A 20,544-nucleotide genomic window follows, 5' to 3' on the forward strand; every position below is an offset into this window, starting at 1 on the left:
ACATAAGGCTGGATTTTTACTTGGTTAATTTGATATCTTACCATTTCAGTTATCCTTATAAAAGAATGAAACTTAATTAAGAAATTAACATGTAACAAGAATTTTACTTAAATAATGAGATTTACCTGCTGTCAAAATAATGAATTAATAGTTGGACTACCTTTTTTTAAAATTTTAGTTGAGTTGTATTCCTGGGCCTTGTCCAACATCAGATGATTTAAAATACACCATGACTCGTTTAGCAGTAGATGGAGCTGATATTTATATTGTGGAACATGGTTGTGCTACAAATATAAAGGTAACCATTTTTTTCTTAGCCAGGGTAATTATTTTTCTTTTTCTTTTTACTAAACCAAGTTTCCATCTCTTGAAATATTAGGACTGTGTCATCTCATAGGCTATTCATACTTTTTTCTTTATGTTCTCTTGAAGTATTGTTTCTGTTAGTGTGCTTACCACTTTCTGCCTATGAATTACTGTAACATTGGTTCAAGTAGCGGGTTGTATTTATACCCATGGTATGTATTTTTTAGAAAGACAATACTTTGAATCACTTAAAAAGCTGAATGCTATGGCACACGACTGTGCTCTCAGTACGCCTATGGTAAAGTAGGAGGCAGAGATAGGACTGCCCAGAAGCTTGCAGGCCAGTTAGAATTGCAGAGTAGTAGCAGAAATAAGAGAGATCTTGCCTTAGCATGGTAGGAGGAGAGAACCAACGTCCATGAAGTTGTCTTCAGACTTCCATGTGTATTCCACAACATGCGGTATAGTGTGTCCTCCCTCCTTCCTTCACTCTCACCCTCTCCCTTTCCCACTCACTCAGTAAATAATTATAAAACGTTTTTGTTTTGAATACCTGTTGTTTTTAGCCTTTTATATTTCCTCTTTGGCTTCTAAAAGCATTTGCTTATCCCCTCTTCTTTATGAATTGCTTTTACTTTTTAAAATAAAGTCCTGCTATGTTCCTGGGGTTTCATTATTATTTAATACTCTCAATACTTAGTCTTATTCCTTCGTAGTTATGCTTCTCTATGTGCATCTGCTCTTTAGAAACCATTTACCTATTTAGATGTGTATAGGTAGGTCAGAGGAAAACTCTTAGAGTTAGTTCTCTCCTTTGACCATACGGGTTCTGGGACCCAACTCCAGGCCTGCCAGCCTGTGTTCCTTCCCCACTTTGCCGTTCTTGCCAGCCCTGCTTTAAATAGATTTTTTTTCTTACATTTTAAAAATCTGTTTAGTGTTCGTTCTGGGGTGTATATACCTGCTCAATGCCTAGGTGCTTGTGTTGAAAATTGGAGGACAGTTTATAGGTTTTAGTTCTTTCTATTATTTGGTTGTGGGGTTTCAGCTCAGGTGGTCATAATTGGTGGTAAACTCCCTTACCCACTAAGCCACCTCACCAACCCTTCCTGCTAATTTTTTATTGCATGTCTACTTTTCATATATTATTGAATTGTACCCTTATTTCCTTCATTTCTTTCCTTTGCTAATTTCCCCCTTTCTCCCTTATTCTTTCAGTTTTTCCACCTGCCTTTTACTTTTTTTCAAGTAGTCACCAGTTCTGTAGTTTATGCTAAGATACTTAAAAATACTGAAATTACAGCTTTGTTTCATTTTCTAATTAAACTTTAGATGGGTGCAATTCGGGTTGCAAATTGTAACCTCCACAACCAGTCAGTTGGGGAAGGAATAAGTGCTGCAATTCAGGACTTTCAAGTGAGACAGTATATTGAACAATTAAATAACTGCAGAATTGGACTTCAGCCAGCAGTGCTACGGAGAGCCTACTGGCTGGAAGCTGGGTCAGCCAACTTAGGTCTTATAACAGTTGATATTGCACTAGCTGCTGATCACCATTCTAAACATGAGGCACAAAGACATTTCTTGGAAACTCACGATGCCAGAACTAAAAGGTGGGTGAAAGTCTTTTTAAAGAGTGGTGGTATTAGCTTCCATTGAAAATTACTTGATAATTTTAAAGAAAATCGTACAGTTTGAGTGGATTAAAATATTTTAAATAAACACTTACTGGGATTTTGCTCCTATACCTTGGTTAATGCACAAAGACCTGATAAATAATTTGAGGTTCTGTAGTGATGGTGTGGTTTTGGAAATCTATACTATGTATTTTAACATGGGTACACTTTAAATTATGGTTTCCAGATAATATTTTATGAGACACTCTTCTTTTTTTTTCACTCTTTTTTATCATCTCTAGAAGCCATCACACCATTATGTACTGCAGAAAAATCTTTTGGCAGTTCTTCAAAATTTCAGGGCTGAGTAAGAACACTTACTTTCATTAACTTTTAAGGTTTCATTAGCTTTTAAGGAATGATTATACCTTTTAAAACAATTGCCAGAGCCTCTTGTTATTCTTATTTTCATTTTTCTTGCTGTTATACAGCTGTGTTCTGTTTTGAAAGGTAGATTGATTAAAAAGATATACTGCATTACTAAGTGATTACTTGTATTTACTTTGACTTTCATATATATTAACAGTTAATATGCCATTTTTATTTTATCTTTTTTATTTGTTAATGAGGTTTCTTCTATGTTGTTTTATTTTGGGTTCTGTTTAGGTTGTGGTTTTTGTGGCCAGATGACACCTTAAAGAATAAGAAGTACAGAAACAAGTGTGGCTGTCTTGGTGGTTGCAGATTCTTTGGTGGCACAGTAACTGGCCTAGATTTCTTCAAACTTGAAGAGCTGACACCTTCCAGTAGCTCTGCATTTTCAAACATAACTGCGGAATCTGATATGTATTACGGCCAGTCTTTGCTGCACCCTGGAGAGTGGATCATTACTAAAGAAATCCCTAAAACTGTAGATGGTAATAAAAATGTATTGTTTATCTGGAGCTGACCTTCTCTGTCACTGTGCCATTCTGAGAGAGTGCTGCTACTTTATTCAATATAATTGATTCTTTTGAGTACTGTTACAGATAGGAGTTAAAATAATCTATATTCATTTTGCAAGTAATTCAAAGCCAGAAAAATGTAGTATTTCTTTTATTGAGGGTGTTGACGTAGAGTCAAAGTAGGTGTACTATTCAGACTTCTACAGTTGAAAATGATAATGGGCAGCTTTTCCTGTGAAGATTAAAAAAGAAAAAACTAAAATTTACGTATTATAGACTGTGGATCCAGAATTTTGTAGACAACTTTTTGTAATGTGTAACATGTTGCTATGTGAAGTTAGACACTTGTTCTTTTTAAAAACAGAACAATATTTTAAAATGTAATTATAGTAAATTGCTATATTTTTCATATATTCCTTCAAAAATATTTGCAGTCATTTGGTCCACATTTTATTTGTTTAGGAAATGTGAATGGTACGAAGAGGAAGGAATGGGAAAACAAATCAGTGGGAATAGAAGTCGAGAGGAAAGCTCAGCACCTTAGTCTTCAGGTGCCCTTACGGTCCCACAGTTCATCCTCTTCCTCAGAGGAGAATAGCAGCTCAAGTGCTGTGCAGCCCTTACTGGCTGGTGAGAAGGAAAGCCCCTCTTCTGTTGCTGATGACCACTTGGTTCAGAAAGATTTCTTACATGGTACCAAAAGAGATGATGGCCAAGCAAGGTTAGTATTCAGATAGACTTAGAAATTTGATGATGACTGGATTATAATTACTTAAAAATACTAACACAAGAAACTTCTTTCCTCGCCACGCACTCATTTTATATTTTATTTCATGAACATATATTTATGTCAGTTTGTCTTTCCAAATAAAATTAATATTTTCTTTGCAACTCTTAGAAAATGCAACGATGTATTTATAATGAAAATATTTCTTATTCTACCACTCAGTGAATTTTTGTTATTATTCATATACTGTCCTTCTTATTTGTTGAACATTTTTTGATCTTATCAAATTAATTTATCAAATTTTTGATCTTCTTATCATATTAACAGTTGAACACTCCTTCTTTTGAATTATCCTTGCTTGACATCTTTCAAATGTAAAAACTATAATAAAAATCTTTGTCCCTCCAGCCTAGGTACCTTGATATTTCTGTTTGGAGGCTTCATAGAGACCTTCAGTTCAGAGTCATTAAAATGATTGTTTTAGTACAGCTTTTTAGAGCAGTGGTTCTCAATCTTCTTGATGCTGTGACCCTTTAATATAGTTCCTCATGCTGTGGTGACCCTCAACCATAAAATTATTTTTATTTCTACTTAACTATAATTTTGCTACTGTTATGAATCATAATGTAAATATTTTGGAGATAGAGGCTTTCCAATGGTTTGCAACCCACAGGTTGAGAACCACTACTCTAGAGGACTACAGCTGATAAAGTTGGGTAAGTGTGTGTGTGTGTGTGTGTGTGTGTGTGTGTGTGTGTGTGTGTGTAAATATATGTATGTATATATGTGTATATGTTTGCCTGTGTGAGTCTGTTTGTACCCATCTGTGTAGTAGCCTCTGGAGTTCAGAAAAGGGTACAGAGTCCTCCGAAACTTGAGTCACAGGCAGTTGTTAGCTCTCAAGGGGGTGCCAGTTCTTCTGCAAGAGCAGAAAGCACTCTTAAACCCTGACCCATCTCTCTAGTCCTCAGTCTTTCCCTTGACTTTAACAACACTGTTAAGTGTATATTGCTGGATAAGCTTTTAGAAGATGTGGAAAGAAAAAAAAAACCCTATAAATGTGCTATTTTCCTTGTCTTCTTTAAATTTTTAAGATGCTTTGTTTTGGTTTTATGGTTCTATTTTTTTCTTTTTAGCTTTATGGGGAATATGAACTCACGTATTGTTTTGCTGTTTTAAATCAATATTTTAATGTATAATTCTAGATTTTCTTTTATTTGTAACTTTTTACTAAATTACTAAATTGATTTTATAAATACTTTATGTTTAAATTGTTTGTGGGCTGAAAATCAAAACAGTTTTCCTCTCTGTTTTAGTATTCCTACAGAAATTTCAGGAACCAGTCCTGTATCTCCTAACACCCAAGACAAGTCAGTGGGACAGTCTCCTCTTAGATCCCCTTTGAAGCGGCAAGCCTCTGTGTGTTCCACCCGACTGGGCAGTACCAAGAGCCTCACTGCTGCTTTCTATGGAGACAAACAGCCTGCTGCCGTTGGAGTCCAGTTTAGTAGTGATGTCTCTCGAAGTGATGAGAATGTGCTAGACTCACCAAAACAGAGGAGGAGTTTTGGTTCATTCCCATACACACCATCAGCTGACTCTAATTCATTTCATCAGTATCGGTCAATGGATTCCAGTATGTCAATGGCTGATAGTGAAGCCTACTTCTCTGCAGCTGAAGAGTTTGAGCCCATTAGCAGTGATGAAGGTCCTGGAACTTACCCTGGTAGAAAAAAGAAGAAAAAGCAGATGCAACAGATTGACTACAGTAGGGGTTCTATATATCACAGTGTAGAAGGACCACTTACTGTCCATGGAGAAAGCATTGCAGATCCTCGAACTCTTCCATTCAAAACTCACCCTTCCCAGGCTTCCTTTGTTTCTGCATTAGGGGGTGAAGATGAAGTCATAGAACATCTGTACATTGTGGAAGGTGAGAAAACAGGAGAGACTGAGCAGATCACGTCTCAACAGCCTGTGATGAGTTGCTATCAGACTTACCTTACTCAGTTTCAGGTAATTAACTGGTCTGTTAAACATCCTACCAACAAAAGAACCTCCAAGTCCTCATTGCATCGTCCCCTTGACCTAGATACTCCAACCAGTGAAGAAAGCTCATCATCATTTGAACAACTTTCTGTTCCGACATTTAAGGTACAAATCAAATCATTATTTCCTATTAACATACTTAAATAGTAAAGTTTTCAGAACTACTGAGTCATTTTAGCTATCTTTCTAAAATACAGACTTTCTGTTGCAAATGTTAACTCTGTTTAACAGTTAGGTTACAGGGTTTTTTTATGAGTATTATAAATTTAAACGAATTGAATTGAAGATGGCTTAAGATTTCATATTGTTAATGTAGTAAATTAACATGTAGGCTAATCTACATTTCCAGTACTCCTAAGATTAGGATCAAATCTCCTCTGTGAGTTCATACATTTCCTGTGTTTTAAAAATAAGAATTTGGGCTGGGTGATGGTGACACATACCTTTAATTTCAGCACTCAGGAGATAGAGGCAGGCAGATCTTTGAGTTTGAGGCCAGCCTGGTCTACAAGAGCTAGTTCCAGGATAGGCTCCAAAGCTACAAAGAAACCCTGTCTCAAAAAACCAAAATAACAAAAGATTTTGGAGACTAGAGAGCTGGTTTAGTGGTTAAGAGTGCATAATATTCTTCTAGAGGACTAGATTTCTATTTTCAGCACCCATGGTTGACTCGCAACCACCTGTAACTCCAGCTCTTGGGGATTCAGGTCTCTTTTGTCCTTCACAGTCACCTTACTCATGCATACATACACACAGTCATAGATATACACATAATTAAAAAGATATTTAAAAAATAAGATTTTGAAATTATTTGAATAATGATTTGGAATAATTTTCTATTGGTCCATAGCTTTTTCTGGTATTTCCAGTTCAACTCAGTTAATGATTGAACTATTATAATTTAGTGTGAATGTGGTTTCTTAAATGATTTTAGAAAAGTCAGAAACATTTCAAAATATATTTAGTCATAATAGTCAGTATGAAAATTCTTATCTTTAAACAATGTACTATAAGACAAAGCTTTATGATGTTAAAGGTATATAAAAGTCTGTGGACCTAATGAACAGTGTTTGCTAATCTTTTTTTTGTGTGTATGTGTGTATTGCATTTTTCTCCATTTTATTTTTGAGGGTAGATGTCTCACTGAACTTGGAGATTGCCTTTTTGGATAGACTAGTTGGCCATTGAACTCCCAGGATCTGCCTGTCTTCCACTACACTCATCATTAGGGCTATGTAGGCACAAGCTTCCATGCCCATCTTATTACATGGGTGCTAGGGACACAAACTCAGATCATGCAGCAAGTATTTTTCCATTGAACCATTTTCCCCAGCCCAGGGCGTAGTATTTTAACTGAAAATTGAAGAAGGAGGAATCATTGAGGATGAGAATCAAACTTAGGGCCTCTGGATTACAGGCAAAGACAGTGGCCATCTAGACTTTCATGTTTGTGGTTGATGTTTCATTGTGTCTTGTAGTTATACTAGGAGAAAACTGAAATCAGCTTCAGAAAGAACTAACTCAGTTTAAAAAAGAACTCACGGAGGAAAGACATTTGAAATTCCTGTTTCAGTTATCTGTCATTCTCATTCCACCCTCACAACTCTGTCACTTACTTGAATAAAGTACATAGTTACCTGCTGTTGTACCCTATAAAGATTTGTCACTCCTATTGGTTTAATAAAACATTGATTGGCCAGTAGCCAGGCAGGAAGTATAGGTGGGGCGACCAGACTAGGAGACTTCTGGGAAGAGGAAAAGCTCAGTTTGCAGATGCCACCCAGATGCAGAGGAAGCAAGATGGAAATGCTGCACTGAGAAATGGTACCAAGCCACATGGCTAAACATAAATAAGATTTATGAATTAATTTAAGTTGTAAGAGCTAGTTAATAATAAGCCTAAGCTAAAAGGACAAACAGTTTCTAATTAATATAAGTGTCTTTGTATTTTGTTGGAACTGAACGGCTGTGGTAACAGGCAGGACAGAAACTTCCGTCTACAGTTACCCATTAAATATTTTCTGTAAATATTTATATTGAATATGTTAAGATTACAGTAGCAGGTTACTTTGAATATTCACAAATATTGCTTATCATAAGAAGAAATAATTAAAATTTTAGATTATAAACAATATTTTATTCTATTCTAGGTCATCAAACAGGGACTCACTGCTAATTCCTTGCTAGACAGAGGGATGCAACTTTCAGGATCAACTTCAAAGTAAGATTTTTTTGTCTTATTTTAATTTTTAGACACAGCATCTTACTATGTTATCCAGCATGACCTTGAATTCAGGGACTAAAGGAATCTTCCTGCCTTAGTCTTCAAGCAGCTAGGAGTAGAGGTGCCTTAAAATTGCATTTTTAAAGCTCAGAGTCATAGTCCTTCTTGATTATGAGATTAGTAGAGTTTATTCTGAGTTATAGCCATTTTGTCCTTGATTTTAAGCCTACTTTAAGAATAAATTACCCCAATATTTTTTTTGTGTAGGAGTAGATAAATATGTTTGCACATTTTAGGACAGGACTATCAAGTAAATAAATATATAAAAATATTTTTTGTCATGTGATATAATTGGCATCTTTGGCCATTTTGCATTTTAGTACCTCATTTGGCCTGCTTTTGAGATGTGAAATATTAGTCTGTGAGATTTTTTTCATTGAAATAAATGTATTTTAAATGTTTATGTACTTTAAAGAAGTTCCAACTTGTTGTTTATATTCTTTTAAATATTTGCTTTTCTGGTTAAACTGTATAGCACACCATATACTCCATTAGACAAGAAAATTGTTGATAATACAGATGATGAAACATTAACAGAAGAGTGGACCCTGGACCAGCCTGTTGCTCAGACCAAGACAACAGCCATTGTTGAAGTAAAAGGAACTGTTGATGTTGTTCTGACTCCACTGGTGGCTGAAGCCTTAGACAGGTATTTGTCTAAAAATAGAACTACTGCTTTATAAAGTGACATATTTTACACGATATGTGAAAATGTGGTAGTGTTCATTTAAGAGTTTATTAACTAGTTGTTTTCAGTAAAAATACAAGGTAAATATATTGGCATTGTTATAATAGCTACAATATATTTTGTCTTTTAAATTTGGACTAACAAACATAAAACGATCAAATGCTTGTGAAGTAATCATTTCATATTCTTCCTAGTTAATTGAAGAGCTAAAAGGAAAATAATAATTATTGTGTGCTGCAAGGTGTGTGTAGTCTATTTAAGGAGATAAAATTGACACAAGTAAAAGCCAAAGTGAAACAAAATAGAATGCAAATTGTGTGGAAAATAAAGAAGTTCAGAAGAGACTCAGGACCAGTTCTCATGAAAATACTCCTTTTACTGGAGTACATAGTATTCTCTGATAAATTGTCAAGATTCTTGTAAAGTATCATACTAATGAAGAATATAGGAAATTGTCTAGGAGATTCTAAAAGACTTACTGGTTTAAAAATAACTCAAAGACATGGTGGCACATGTCTTTGTGCACAGCACTTGGGAGGCTGAAGAAGAATCATGAGCTCGATGCCAATATGGGTAACTGCAAACCAAGATCCTGTCTCAGAAAACAAAAGTACTGACTCAGAATGTATTAACAACCTAAGTAGAATACCAGTAATATTAAACTACCCCTCCCCACACACAAAATGGACAGTGGAGAGACTTTAGGACATTAAAATGTACAAGAATTCTTCACTTGTGGGGGTTGTGTGGAGGTGGGGGTGAAATTATAGCAGCAAAATAAATAAATAAAATAGATAAATGGTATTATAACAAATTAAAAGTTTTAGCAGACACGAGACAGTTCACAGAATTGGAGAAGATATTTATAAATCAAACATCTGACAAAGGGTGGATATTTAGAATATATTAGGAATACCAAAAATCTATTAGCAATATTTTAAAAAATTAAATAAAAAATTAAACATAGATAGTAGACCTAAGTAGACATTTCTCAGCATTGATGTATAAATGCCAACAGGTATATGAAAAAATTACTAATCCCTGAGAAAATGCCAATTAAAACTGTAGTGAGATATTGCCTCACCCCAGCAAGAATGACCATTATAAAAAGGAAAAGGGACTGTTGTACATTGTTTATGGAAATGTAGGTTAATACAGCTCTATATTGAGGTTCCTCACAAGTAAAAGACAACACTGCTATGATTCAGCAACCCGATTAGTGGGTATATATGCAAAGAAAACGAAAGTAGTATGTTGAAGAAACATCTTCCCTCCGTGTGCACCAACACTCTTTACGGTAACTAAGAATGGAAATGACCCTTACCCACTAACTGACAGCATTTGTTCCATTTGCATTATGGAATGGTGTTTAGCCATAAGACAACTGAATTCTGTAATTTGTGACAATGTAAATGGAACTGAATGTCAATAGGTTAAATCAAATAAGCCAGGCAGAGACAAATTTTACATGAATTACTTCATATGAATCTGAAACAGTTTAGTCTTTTAATGGTAGAATAGTGATTACGAGATTCCAGTTGGAGAAAGGGCAGAGGAATGTTGATTGACTGGTACTGAGTTACAGTTAGAAGCTCTGATGTGCACAGAAGAAGGGATTTTTTAAAGTTTTCTCCTTTAATAAATGAGACTCATAGTATCTAGACAGTAACTTGTTAGTATGTATAATCCTAATGTTTTTTAAATATCAGGCAAGAATAAATTAAAAAACCAAGTTTCAGATATTAGTGTAAGGTGGAAGTCCGTAGAAAATGTTGAACGTTGTTGTGGTGGGGGCAGATGTTCCTGCCCAATCTCAGGGTTTGGGATTGATGGTAGGTCTAAAAATTTCAGTAACATTTTCCCTGTAAAATTTCTGAAGATATAATTGAGGATTTTGCATTTCTGTATTGAAGAACTGTAAATATTCAGATGGTGGTAAGTTTCACTGCCTGGTATAATAGTAAATGAAATTTTAATTTTTCATTGTTCTTTTTCTTTCATCAGATATATTGAAGCTATGGTTCACTGTGCTAGTACCCGGCACCCAGCTGCAATTGTAGATGATCTTCACACCAAAGTCCTTAGAGAAGCTGTCCAAAATAGTAAGACTACCTTCTCAGAAAATGTAAGAAGTTTTTGATTCAATGGGCATAACAAGTTGAATATTCACCATGTGTCAGAATATGCCAACTTGAAAAACTTGAATGTTTCAAATTTTATCAATAAGTTCAATTGAAATGTACCACAAATAACTACTGTGGATTAAGTAGTACTACTTAAAAATCATAGCTTTATTTTTTTCTTTTATTTTGAAAGAAGCTTAGTTCTGAATATTTTTAAGCAAGCCTCGTCCTTAAGTGGTGAAAACATTTTTAATATTTATTTTGTTTTAAATTTGTGATACTCAGAAAAATCAGTATATGTCCATAAATGCTAAACATTTCCCCATCCCTGTGGTAAACATTCTTTAGCATTAATATTTTAGTGTTTTAAGAACCAAAAGTACACATGTTTCTAACTTCCTTTTATTTTTATGTTGTTTCTTGTTCATCTCAGTGAATTGAGTAACACTCTCTCCTGTGACACTTTTGCTGTTATTCTGGCTCTGACACCAGTTGCTTAGCAGTCACAGTGTGGTGCTCTTTGATGATTCTATATCACATGTGGATTAGTACCAAGTAGATGTGAAAGTGAGCCTGAGTATTTCTGGTGAACTCATTATTACTCATGCTATGTTGGCCTTCATGTGCTACATTTAGTTGGTTAGGGTAGAGCAGTAAGAACAGTATTAAAAAAGGAAATTTGAATTATTCCCTGTCAATAAGGAGCCAGTTGGCAGAAATAAAGTCAGCCTTCAAGACTGTAGAGTTTAGTTTGTCTAAAATTAATAATAATAATAATAATAATAGTAATAACATTACAAATATATACATTGCCATCTTTGTTTCTCCATAGGTGGATTTAATTTATTGTATAGTATTTTTTCAGAACGACAAGCTGGTCTATTTGCCAGCCTTGCTTGAATTTCAAGATTGTGTTTTCGGATAGTTGATGTCATGTAGACTGGGGAAGTGTAACAATATATGAATGCACATGGTGGTGCGGGTGCTGTATAACCTACGAAATGTCTGGAGAGTAATGTCTGCTCAATCCTTTCAGTTGTCCCCTAAGCAAGATGTTCGAGGAACAAAAACTGAGCAACCTGTGATAGGAACAACTAACCAGGGACAAATTCAGACAAATGTTACAACAAAGCAAGATAATGTGACAATTAAAGGTCTGCAGGCTAATGTGAGCATACCAAAGGTAATATTAAGCTTTTCAGAAACATTTCCTTGATATAGGAGAGCATATTTGATGTTTTATCTTTTACTTTCAAAGGGAATATTAGTCAAATACTTTGCAGTATCAAATAATATATTCCTTTTCCTTGATGATCTAATGTAAATTTACTATATTATAAGTAGCTTACTATAGCAGACTCTTAGTAAATATTTCATAAAATGTTTCATATCCATCCAATAAAAATTAAATTGTGGATTTTTTTTGTTTGAGAATTTCATGCATGCATGCATATACTGTGTTTTAATCAAGTCTTCCTCAATTCCTTCTCCTTGAACTCCTCTCCATCCTGCACTACTACTTTCCTTCCAGATTTCATGTGTGTGCCCTTTTTTAAACCCACTGAGCCAACAGTTAGTTCTGTCAGTGTGTTCACAACTATCAGGGGCTGTATTCTTGAAAGCTGACACTTCCATGGCAGCTTGTCATGTTAACTAGAACCTGTCAGATTAGGGCTAGGATTTTGTTGAATCCCTATTTACGCTGGGATTTTGGCTAGTTTGATTTCTTTGTTGTTGTTGTTTTAGTGTTATTTTTTATTGGAAAAATCTTTTTTATTTGTTTATTTCGATCATATTTTTTTGCTTCCCTAATTTATCCCAGATTGCTCCCCACAACCCTATCTACTCAATTCATGTTCTTTTTTCCTTTTTCTTTTTAAGATATATATATATATATATATATATATATATATATATATATATATTAAACATTTAAAAACTAAATGGATGTCAAAATGAACAAGCAAAATACAAAAAGTCAAAAAATGCCTAACCAAATCAAAATGAGACAGAAAGTCCATAAACACACCATTAAGCTCATTTTTTGTTTGGTCAACTACTGGGCATGGAGCCTGACCTAATGTATGGTTAATATACCCAGTAAAGCTTCATTTGAGAAAGCAGGTTTTTGCTTTGCCAATGGATGTCAGTTGTAGACAGCTTTTGGTTATGGGTAGGGGCTCATGTCCCCTTCCTCTTCTTAGTGTTAGTCACATCTGGCTCTTATTTGTATGGGTGGTCTTACGCTTGCTGCCACTGTGAGTTCATATATCCATCAGTCCTGCTGTGTCTGGAAGACCATGTTTCCTCGGAGTCAGTCATCAACTCTGACTCTTGTAATCTTCCCGCTTCCTCTTTTGCATAGATCCTTGAGAGGAAGGGTTTATTGAAGATATCCCATTTAGGACCTTGTGCTCCAAAATCTCTTGACTCTTTACACATTGTCCAGTTGTAGGTTTCTATGTTACTCACCATCAAGAAGAAGCTTCTCTGAGAGGGGTTAAGTGAACCACTGATCTATGGGTATAACAATTTGTCATTAGGAGTCATTTTTCCTTTTGAAGCTCTAATTTATGGACATAGCAGTATGCTATTAAGAGGTATTTTATTGCTATGTTCCTTTAGCAGAAAATAGGGTTTTCTCATAGTTCCGTGACTAGTCTTTATCTAGTAGTCTGTCTGTCTAGTAGTCCTTATCTAGATCAGGTTCTTGGTCTTGTTAACATTATTTGGTATGGGTTCAGTCTCATAGAGTAGGCTTTAAATTCAATGAGAAAGTGATTGGTTACTCCCATAACATTTGTACTACCATTGCAACAATGCATCTTGCAGGCATATCATTGTTGTAAGTTGCCTAGAAATATTGATGATTGCCTTTCTCCAGTAGTGTGCAGAGTACCTGCCAGTATCATAAATGCTAGGGTTAGCTTGTCTTGTGCATAAAGTCATATCCTTTGTTAGTTTTGTGCAATGTCTGCTCATATCTAAAATAAAGTTTCACAGAAGTTATCCACCACTTTTGGCTCTTAACATCTCTCCTCTTTTACTCACTGATTCCTGAGACTTGAGGATGAGGGAGAGACATAAATGTTCTATTTCTGAATGAGTACTCTAACTCCCTACATGTTGACAAATTGTGAGTTTCTTTATTGCCATATACTACAAAAAGAAACGTATCTGTATTTTCCTTTAAAAGCGTAGTCAACCACACTCCAGTGGGAAAATACTCACCCACAAATATTTGGGCAGCATAGACTGGTCTTGAAGGATCTTAAAAAAAAAAAAAGATACAAAATCGGGTTGGTAGAGAAGGAAATAAGAAGAATACAATCAAAACTCGATACTAATAAAAGAGAGAGAAATAGCTTCTTTAATGAGTGTTGAGGGATGCACTAATGTATGTATGAGTATAGACATTCTTGGGAAAAAAGTTATTAATAATGTGTCCATTTAGCAGAACAATATTCGTAGATTTTCCCCAGATTCTATGACCTACTTAGCCACTGGTTCTTGGACCAGTTAATAATTCCAGACATGAATTCTATCAAGATCAGGCCTTAAATTCAATCAGAAAGTGTTGATTACTTGCATAACGTTTTTGCCACTATTGTTTGCACTAGTGAACATATCTTAGCAGGAATTATGGCTGTTTTGAGAACTTAGAAGTTTTTTCTTCATTACCCTCAGATATGTCTATATATTATTATTAGGTTCTTTTTTATTTTTATTTGTAATTTAGGTATAAAGTATGCTTTGTAACTTTTCAATTCTGAAATCTATGACATTTGTGTGTTAGGTTAACTTATGCTTGTTACAAGCCTCAGTGGAAGAATCTCCAGCCTCAGTTCCTAGTAGAAGTGTGACTCATGTTTCCCTGGTGGCTTTGTGTTTTGACAGAATTGCTACACAAGTTCGTATGAACAGGTAAAAAGATTTTAATAATGTAAGCCATGATTGTTTGTTGGATGTTAAAAACATTAATTTTCTTAATTGTTCATAATTATTTTTAAGAAACACTTAGGTTTATTGGTTTAATTTAGACAGTGTTCTTTTTAAACAACTTAGTTAAATGTTTTTATTGGATTATATTATCTAAATGTTAACCATTGTGTTTTTTCTGTTTTCATTAAGAGGTGTGGTTGAAGAGACTTCAAATAATGTAGACCCTAGTAAAACATCAAATTTTGATAGATATGTTCATGCCAGCAAGATGCAGCCACAGTCATCTGGGTCACTTAGATCAAATGCTGGAGCAGAGAAAGGCAAGGAAATTGCTGCCAAGTTGAATATCCATCGAGTCCATGGGCAACTTAGAGGTCTTGATACTACAGGTAGGCTTCAAAATATTTGTGTTTCTTTGGCATTTGTAAATGTGTCATTTTCCAAAATAGAATATTTTCCTATGAATACTGCAACAATTGGATTTTGTAAGGAAGAGAAAGGTGCTTCTACATATGACGTATTTAAATACTTACATTGTGTGCAGAGTGGAAAGCAAAGTAAGTTTTAGGACTTCAATTAGAAATTTTTTCTTTTAATTTCTATTTCTTGCTTATAGAACAGAGAACATCATACATAGGGCTTTTTAAAAATTAAAATTGTGAGGATTATTAAAAGGAACTAATCATAATATTAATCTAGAGTGAGTTTTTTCTTAATATCCCTAGAAAACTGAAAGAGAAAAGTAGAGCTTTTACATACCATTTTGGTGGGTTTTATGTGATTTTTTTTTTTAATTTTAGAAATTTTAAAAAATCTCAGACTATCAGATTGAATTTCAAAAATTTTGTTTGTTAGTCTCCCAAAATTTGTATGTTGGTCATACAACCAATCCCAAATGAACAAATGGTTTTATCAATCTGTTCCCTTTCTTGTGGGTTCTGTAGGTGTCATGATTCCTGGCTGTGTTCTAGGTCAGTGTAACTGTTCTTCCTGTCTCAGGGTTTGTCTTAGTTAGGGTTTCTGTGACCGCAATGAAATACTTTAATGAATCCGGGCAGTGGTGGCGCACACCTTTAATCCCAGCACTCCGGTGGCAGAGGCAGGCGGATCTCTGTGAGTTCGAGGCCAGCCTGGTCTACAAGAGCTAGTTCCAGGACAGGAACCAAAAGCTATGGAGAAACCCTGTCTCGAAAATCCAAAAAAAGAGAAAAGAAAAAAAATACTTTAATGAAAAAGAAGGCATGGGAAGGAAGGGTTTATTTAGTTTACTCTTTGATATCCCTGTCCATCATCATAGGAAGCCAGAACGGGACACTCAACAGGGCTGGAACCTGGAGGCGAGAGCTGATTAGAAGCTGTGGAGGAGTGATGCTTACTGGCTTGTTCTTCATGGCTTGTAGAGACATTTTCTTAATCGAGGTTCCCTCCTCTCAGATAACTTTAGCTTGTATCAAGCTGGCATAAAAGTATTCAGCAAAGAGTTTATTTCATCATTCTGTGTATAAAGTTACAGCATCCGACCTGAGACTTTCAAGAGATTTTTTTTTTTATAACTACCTGCTAACGATAGTTCAAAATTGGGGAAAAATAGTAGTTTGAGTTTTAAAATTTCTGTAGATTGTAGTGGTGATTAATTTGCACTTATGTATTATGCCAGGACATAAGCATTACATTATATAACTTGAAACCCACCATTCGGAATAAAAACTCATTGCAAACAAAACTTGTCATGAATTTCCATAAAAATGCTGAACAAATGTAAATGTTTATACATATGCTAGCAACTCTCAGTTTCATGGCATTTGATAGCCACAGAGAGATGAGGTAGGTTTCTGACTGCAGTGCTTTCTGTTAGGTATGCTTTCATATCTACAGCAGTAGATTACTCAGGAAATTAAATAAGTTTCTCACCTTATACCCACACTTAAAAGTAAGTTCAAGAGATTTAAATAGAAATGCAAGTAATTAAGTAATCATAAAAATTTGGGAAATGAGGGTACATTTTACTTCATTGCATCTGTAAGCAATAGATTCATAGCAATTACAATTAATAAATTACAATTATTTAAAATGTTAGTGTAAAGCAGTCTTTTAGTAAAAGTTACACTTTTCCTAGAAAATAATAGGAAATAATACTTTTCCTCAGGCCACATAATTGAAATAATTTTGTTGTAAATGATGGAGCTTTTTAAAGTACTTTACCACAAAGTTGGATTATGTAGGAATTTGTTACCTTTGTTGACAGGATACTCTGATTTTTTTTTTAAATAAATTGATAAATTAATTGTTAATCTGGAATTTCTTTACATCATTGTAGATGGCATTTTTTAAAAAGTGTTTTCTTTTTCTGTCTTTGTAGAATACTAATACAACTTTTTAGGATAACAATTGTGAGTGATTTATCTTCTCAAATATTAATATCTGTATTTTTTCTTTAAAAAAATAGTTCATTGTGCTCTCTCAATAATAGACATCGGGACCTGTGCCATCACTGCCATTCCCTTTGAGAAGTCCAAAGTTTTATTTACTCTTGAAGAGTTGGATGAATTTACTTTTGTAGATGAGACAGATCAGCATGCTGTCCCAGATGTAACACGGATAGGTCCCAGTCAAGAAAAATGGGGCTGGATAATGTTTGAATGTGGACTTGAAAATTTAACTATAAAAGGTAAGGGTTTTTTTTTGTTTTGTTTTTTTTAAATCCTGAGTTCTGCTGAAGTGGGTGCAGTTCAGTGCCACATTGCTGAAATGTATTTAACGTTGTTACTTTAACAACCTGAATAACATAATACAGCAAAAATTGTGATGCCTGATATTCCTTACAAGAAGTGGATTGCTCCCAGTTATACCAGTGATATTTCCTTACACAGCTAGAGAGACAGTTCCTCTTTTTAAACCTTGGGACCTCACAGAACAGCAGGATTTAGAGCTTTGTCATATAAGAAGTAAATATTTTATGTAAATTCTTCATTTACTGAAAACTACTTATTTATACTTGTTTCTTATGTAAGATAAGAGGGGAGGAAAGGAAGAGAGTAAGTCATGTGGTTATGAATAATGCTTTAAAGTAGGAAAGTTGAGTTGTAATAAGACTTTCAGGTTTAGTCTCACGTTACACAATAACTTGAAATACTGGTGAGGTAGTCATACATAGCCCTCTTAGATAAGAGCAAAGGCTTAGTGAGGAAAAACATAGTCTTGATGAAGTTATAGCAGTAAAACACATATCCACTCTTTTTCTAACAGATAACTCCCTTCATTTTTATAGGAGGAAGACAGTCTGGGGCAGTTTTATATAACAGTTTTGGAATTATGGGTAAGACTAATGTCACAGAAAGGGGTGGAGTGCTGACATCCAATAATTCTTCTGATTCTCCTACGGGCAGCGGCTACAATACTGATGTCTCTGATGATAACCTTCCGTGTGACCGAACCAGTCCTTCCTCTGACATAAATGGAAACTCAGTCTCAGATGAACAAGTTGGTGAATTTCTAATGATACTAGTAGTTTGGAATTAGGGAACTACGCAATCAATTCAGAATCAATTTCTAGAACATATCTCCTCGTCTTTTCCTTTTTGGGAGTTGTTACATTTTGTTGAATATACCATGACTAGAGTACAGTTAGGTATAGGAATATATACCTATGGTGCATATTCCTGACCATTATAGTATTATTTAGCATAATACTCAGTTTATGTTATGCATTTAATAAAATTTTGTTAAATAAATGAATTTATAGAATTTAAGTAAAGTAAGTTTGATTAATTAATTAGGTTTTGATTATTTTAAAAGTCATTTTAATACTTGTTATTGGTGATATTTTATGTGGATAATAAATATTTCTATTATCTGCTTTTTTATATAGCATTTTAAGTAATGCCTTATATTCAATTTATTATTTTTAATGTAGTAGAATTTAATTGTTATGCATATGATAACAAAAAAAGTATTTAAAATTCTGTATTTTGGAGGTTGGATCATTAACTGCTTGATGATCTTGGACAAGCAAGTTTTTTAGCTTTTTTTTTTTTAGTTGTAATAGTATAGTAAGTAATGCCATTGGCTTTATAGAATTTTCAACATTGAAACAGTACCATATATGAAAAACTTTATTCAAGTGTCTAGTTCAAGCAAGACTTTAGTAAATGTATATGCAAATATACATACACTTCTGAGAGTATACAAAAAAAAGCTTAAGAAAACACCCTTTCATTGAGAAATAGGTTGTGGGCATCTAGTAGTCTTGGTTATACTCACCTCTGAACCCCATTTTTTGAGGATTCTTTGTGTTTCTCTGTGTATGAGAAACAGATGTGAGTGTGTGGGTATAGGCATGTCATAGCCTACATGTGGAGATCAGAGACACCTTCTACCAGAGACAGGTTTCTTCAGTGCTGTGGAAACCAGGTTGGCTGGTCTTGGAGCACCCTGAGATTCTCCTGTCACCACCACCTCCATTCCCCTGTAGGAACACTGACATGTGGTACTGCCTGGAGGGTGTGTGTTTTTTGTTTTAATGTTCTGATGATCCGAACTCAGGTTGTCAGGCTTGCTGGGCAAATGCTGTCACTCACCAAGCCATTTACCCAGCTCCTGATTTGTTTGGTCCATAGTTGTAGAGTTTCCAGAACAGCCTGATGGCTCAATGGGTAGAGCCAATTGCTAGGTGGCATGATTGGCAACCAAAATTTGATTTCCTGAATCCTCATAAAATCAGGAGGAGAAAACTGACTCCACAGAGTTGTCCTGTGATCTCCATATTTGCACCATGGTACTCTTATACCCACACTTACACTTCATACTCACACCCCCACACAATAATAATAAATTAAAATTTAAATTAATTAGTTATCTTATTCTTCAGAACTGTGTGGTAGATTGAGTTATAGTTTTAATGAAGGGAATGAGACATATGTGGCTGTGCACTAAACAAGAGTTATTTCAGTGTTCTTTCCCTCTCACCTATTGCAAAACTTCCCATAATATTTTTTTAAAGATTTATCTATTTTTATTTTACGTGGGAGAGTGTTGTGTGCATTTGTATCGGTGCATCACTTGTGTACCTGGTGCCCACTAAGACCAGAAGAGGGTTAGGATCCCTATAAACAGGAGCAAGGACAGCTGTGAACCACCTTGTAGGGACTGGAAACAGAGCCCACCTCCAGCTGGTGCTTTTAACTGCTCTTCAGCCTCCCTTCACAGAATTTTAAGGACCTTTCTCCCAGGTCCTGTACTATGTGGATTCCCCCCCCCCCCCCCCCCCCCCCCGCACAGGGTTTCTCTGTAGCTTTGGAGCCTGTCATGGAACTAGCTCTTGTAGACCAGGCTGACCTCGAACTCACAGAGATCTGCTTGCCGCTGCCTCCCAAGTGCTGGGATTAAAGGCATGTGCCACCACAGCCCCACCTATGTGGATTTTCTAACAATTTATTCAAGTTTTGTGTTTTCTTTTCCTGTTTCTCTTCATATGTGGGTGTTCCCTGGAAGTTGTATTTGTGGCACAAATTTCCTCTTGTGTTTGTTCCCTGACTCATTGCTAGTTCTATTATGTGGTAACACTTTCCCATGTTTCTTTCACTGAACTCCTAAGCCATGTCATGACATTTATGCATGACTCCAGAGACAGTTCAGTCTACTTGACCACGCACTTTGCTGCAGTAATAATGCACAAGTCTCCCTACTTTGTTCAAATGTCAGGTTCTATATTTTTATACACCCAAGTGCCTGGCTCATAGCTCCTTGAGAAAATCAGTGTTTCAAATTTATTTATTATGTTTTGTGATGCTGAGGATTAAGTTCAGGATATTGTAACATGCTTTGTAAGAGTTAACTATACCACTTAGCTGCCTCCCCCAGCCATGG

General features: G+C 35.1%; 1 protein-coding gene across 10 annotated transcripts in view; it reads left to right on the top strand.

The window, feature by feature from the left end:
- Bltp1 (bridge-like lipid transfer protein family member 1) overlaps nucleotides 1-20,544 on the top strand; it is a 173,935-nt gene that overhangs the window by 63,037 nt on the left and 90,354 nt on the right. For all 10 annotated transcript variants that reach the window (XM_075950555.1, XM_075950545.1, XM_075950552.1 and 7 more), the window contains 13 exons: nucleotides 179-298; nucleotides 1,639-1,919; nucleotides 2,589-2,839; nucleotides 3,329-3,587; nucleotides 4,910-5,747; nucleotides 7,793-7,863; nucleotides 8,402-8,575; nucleotides 10,619-10,739; nucleotides 11,774-11,920; nucleotides 14,534-14,661; nucleotides 14,869-15,068; nucleotides 17,150-17,347; nucleotides 17,948-18,159. In XM_075950555.1, the coding sequence (XP_075806670.1) occupies nucleotides 179-298; nucleotides 1,639-1,919; nucleotides 2,589-2,839; nucleotides 3,329-3,587; nucleotides 4,910-5,747; nucleotides 7,793-7,863; nucleotides 8,402-8,575; nucleotides 10,619-10,739; nucleotides 11,774-11,920; nucleotides 14,534-14,661; nucleotides 14,869-15,068; nucleotides 17,150-17,347; nucleotides 17,948-18,159 (3,000 nt within the window). The remainder of the gene's footprint in view (nucleotides 1-178; nucleotides 299-1,638; nucleotides 1,920-2,588; nucleotides 2,840-3,328; nucleotides 3,588-4,909; nucleotides 5,748-7,792; nucleotides 7,864-8,401; nucleotides 8,576-10,618; nucleotides 10,740-11,773; nucleotides 11,921-14,533; nucleotides 14,662-14,868; nucleotides 15,069-17,149; nucleotides 17,348-17,947; nucleotides 18,160-20,544) is intronic.

The sequence above is a fragment of the Microtus pennsylvanicus genome, chromosome 16, assembly GCF_037038515.1.
Source record: "Microtus pennsylvanicus isolate mMicPen1 chromosome 16, mMicPen1.hap1, whole genome shotgun sequence".
Taxonomy (NCBI): Eukaryota; Metazoa; Chordata; class Mammalia; order Rodentia; family Cricetidae; genus Microtus; species Microtus pennsylvanicus.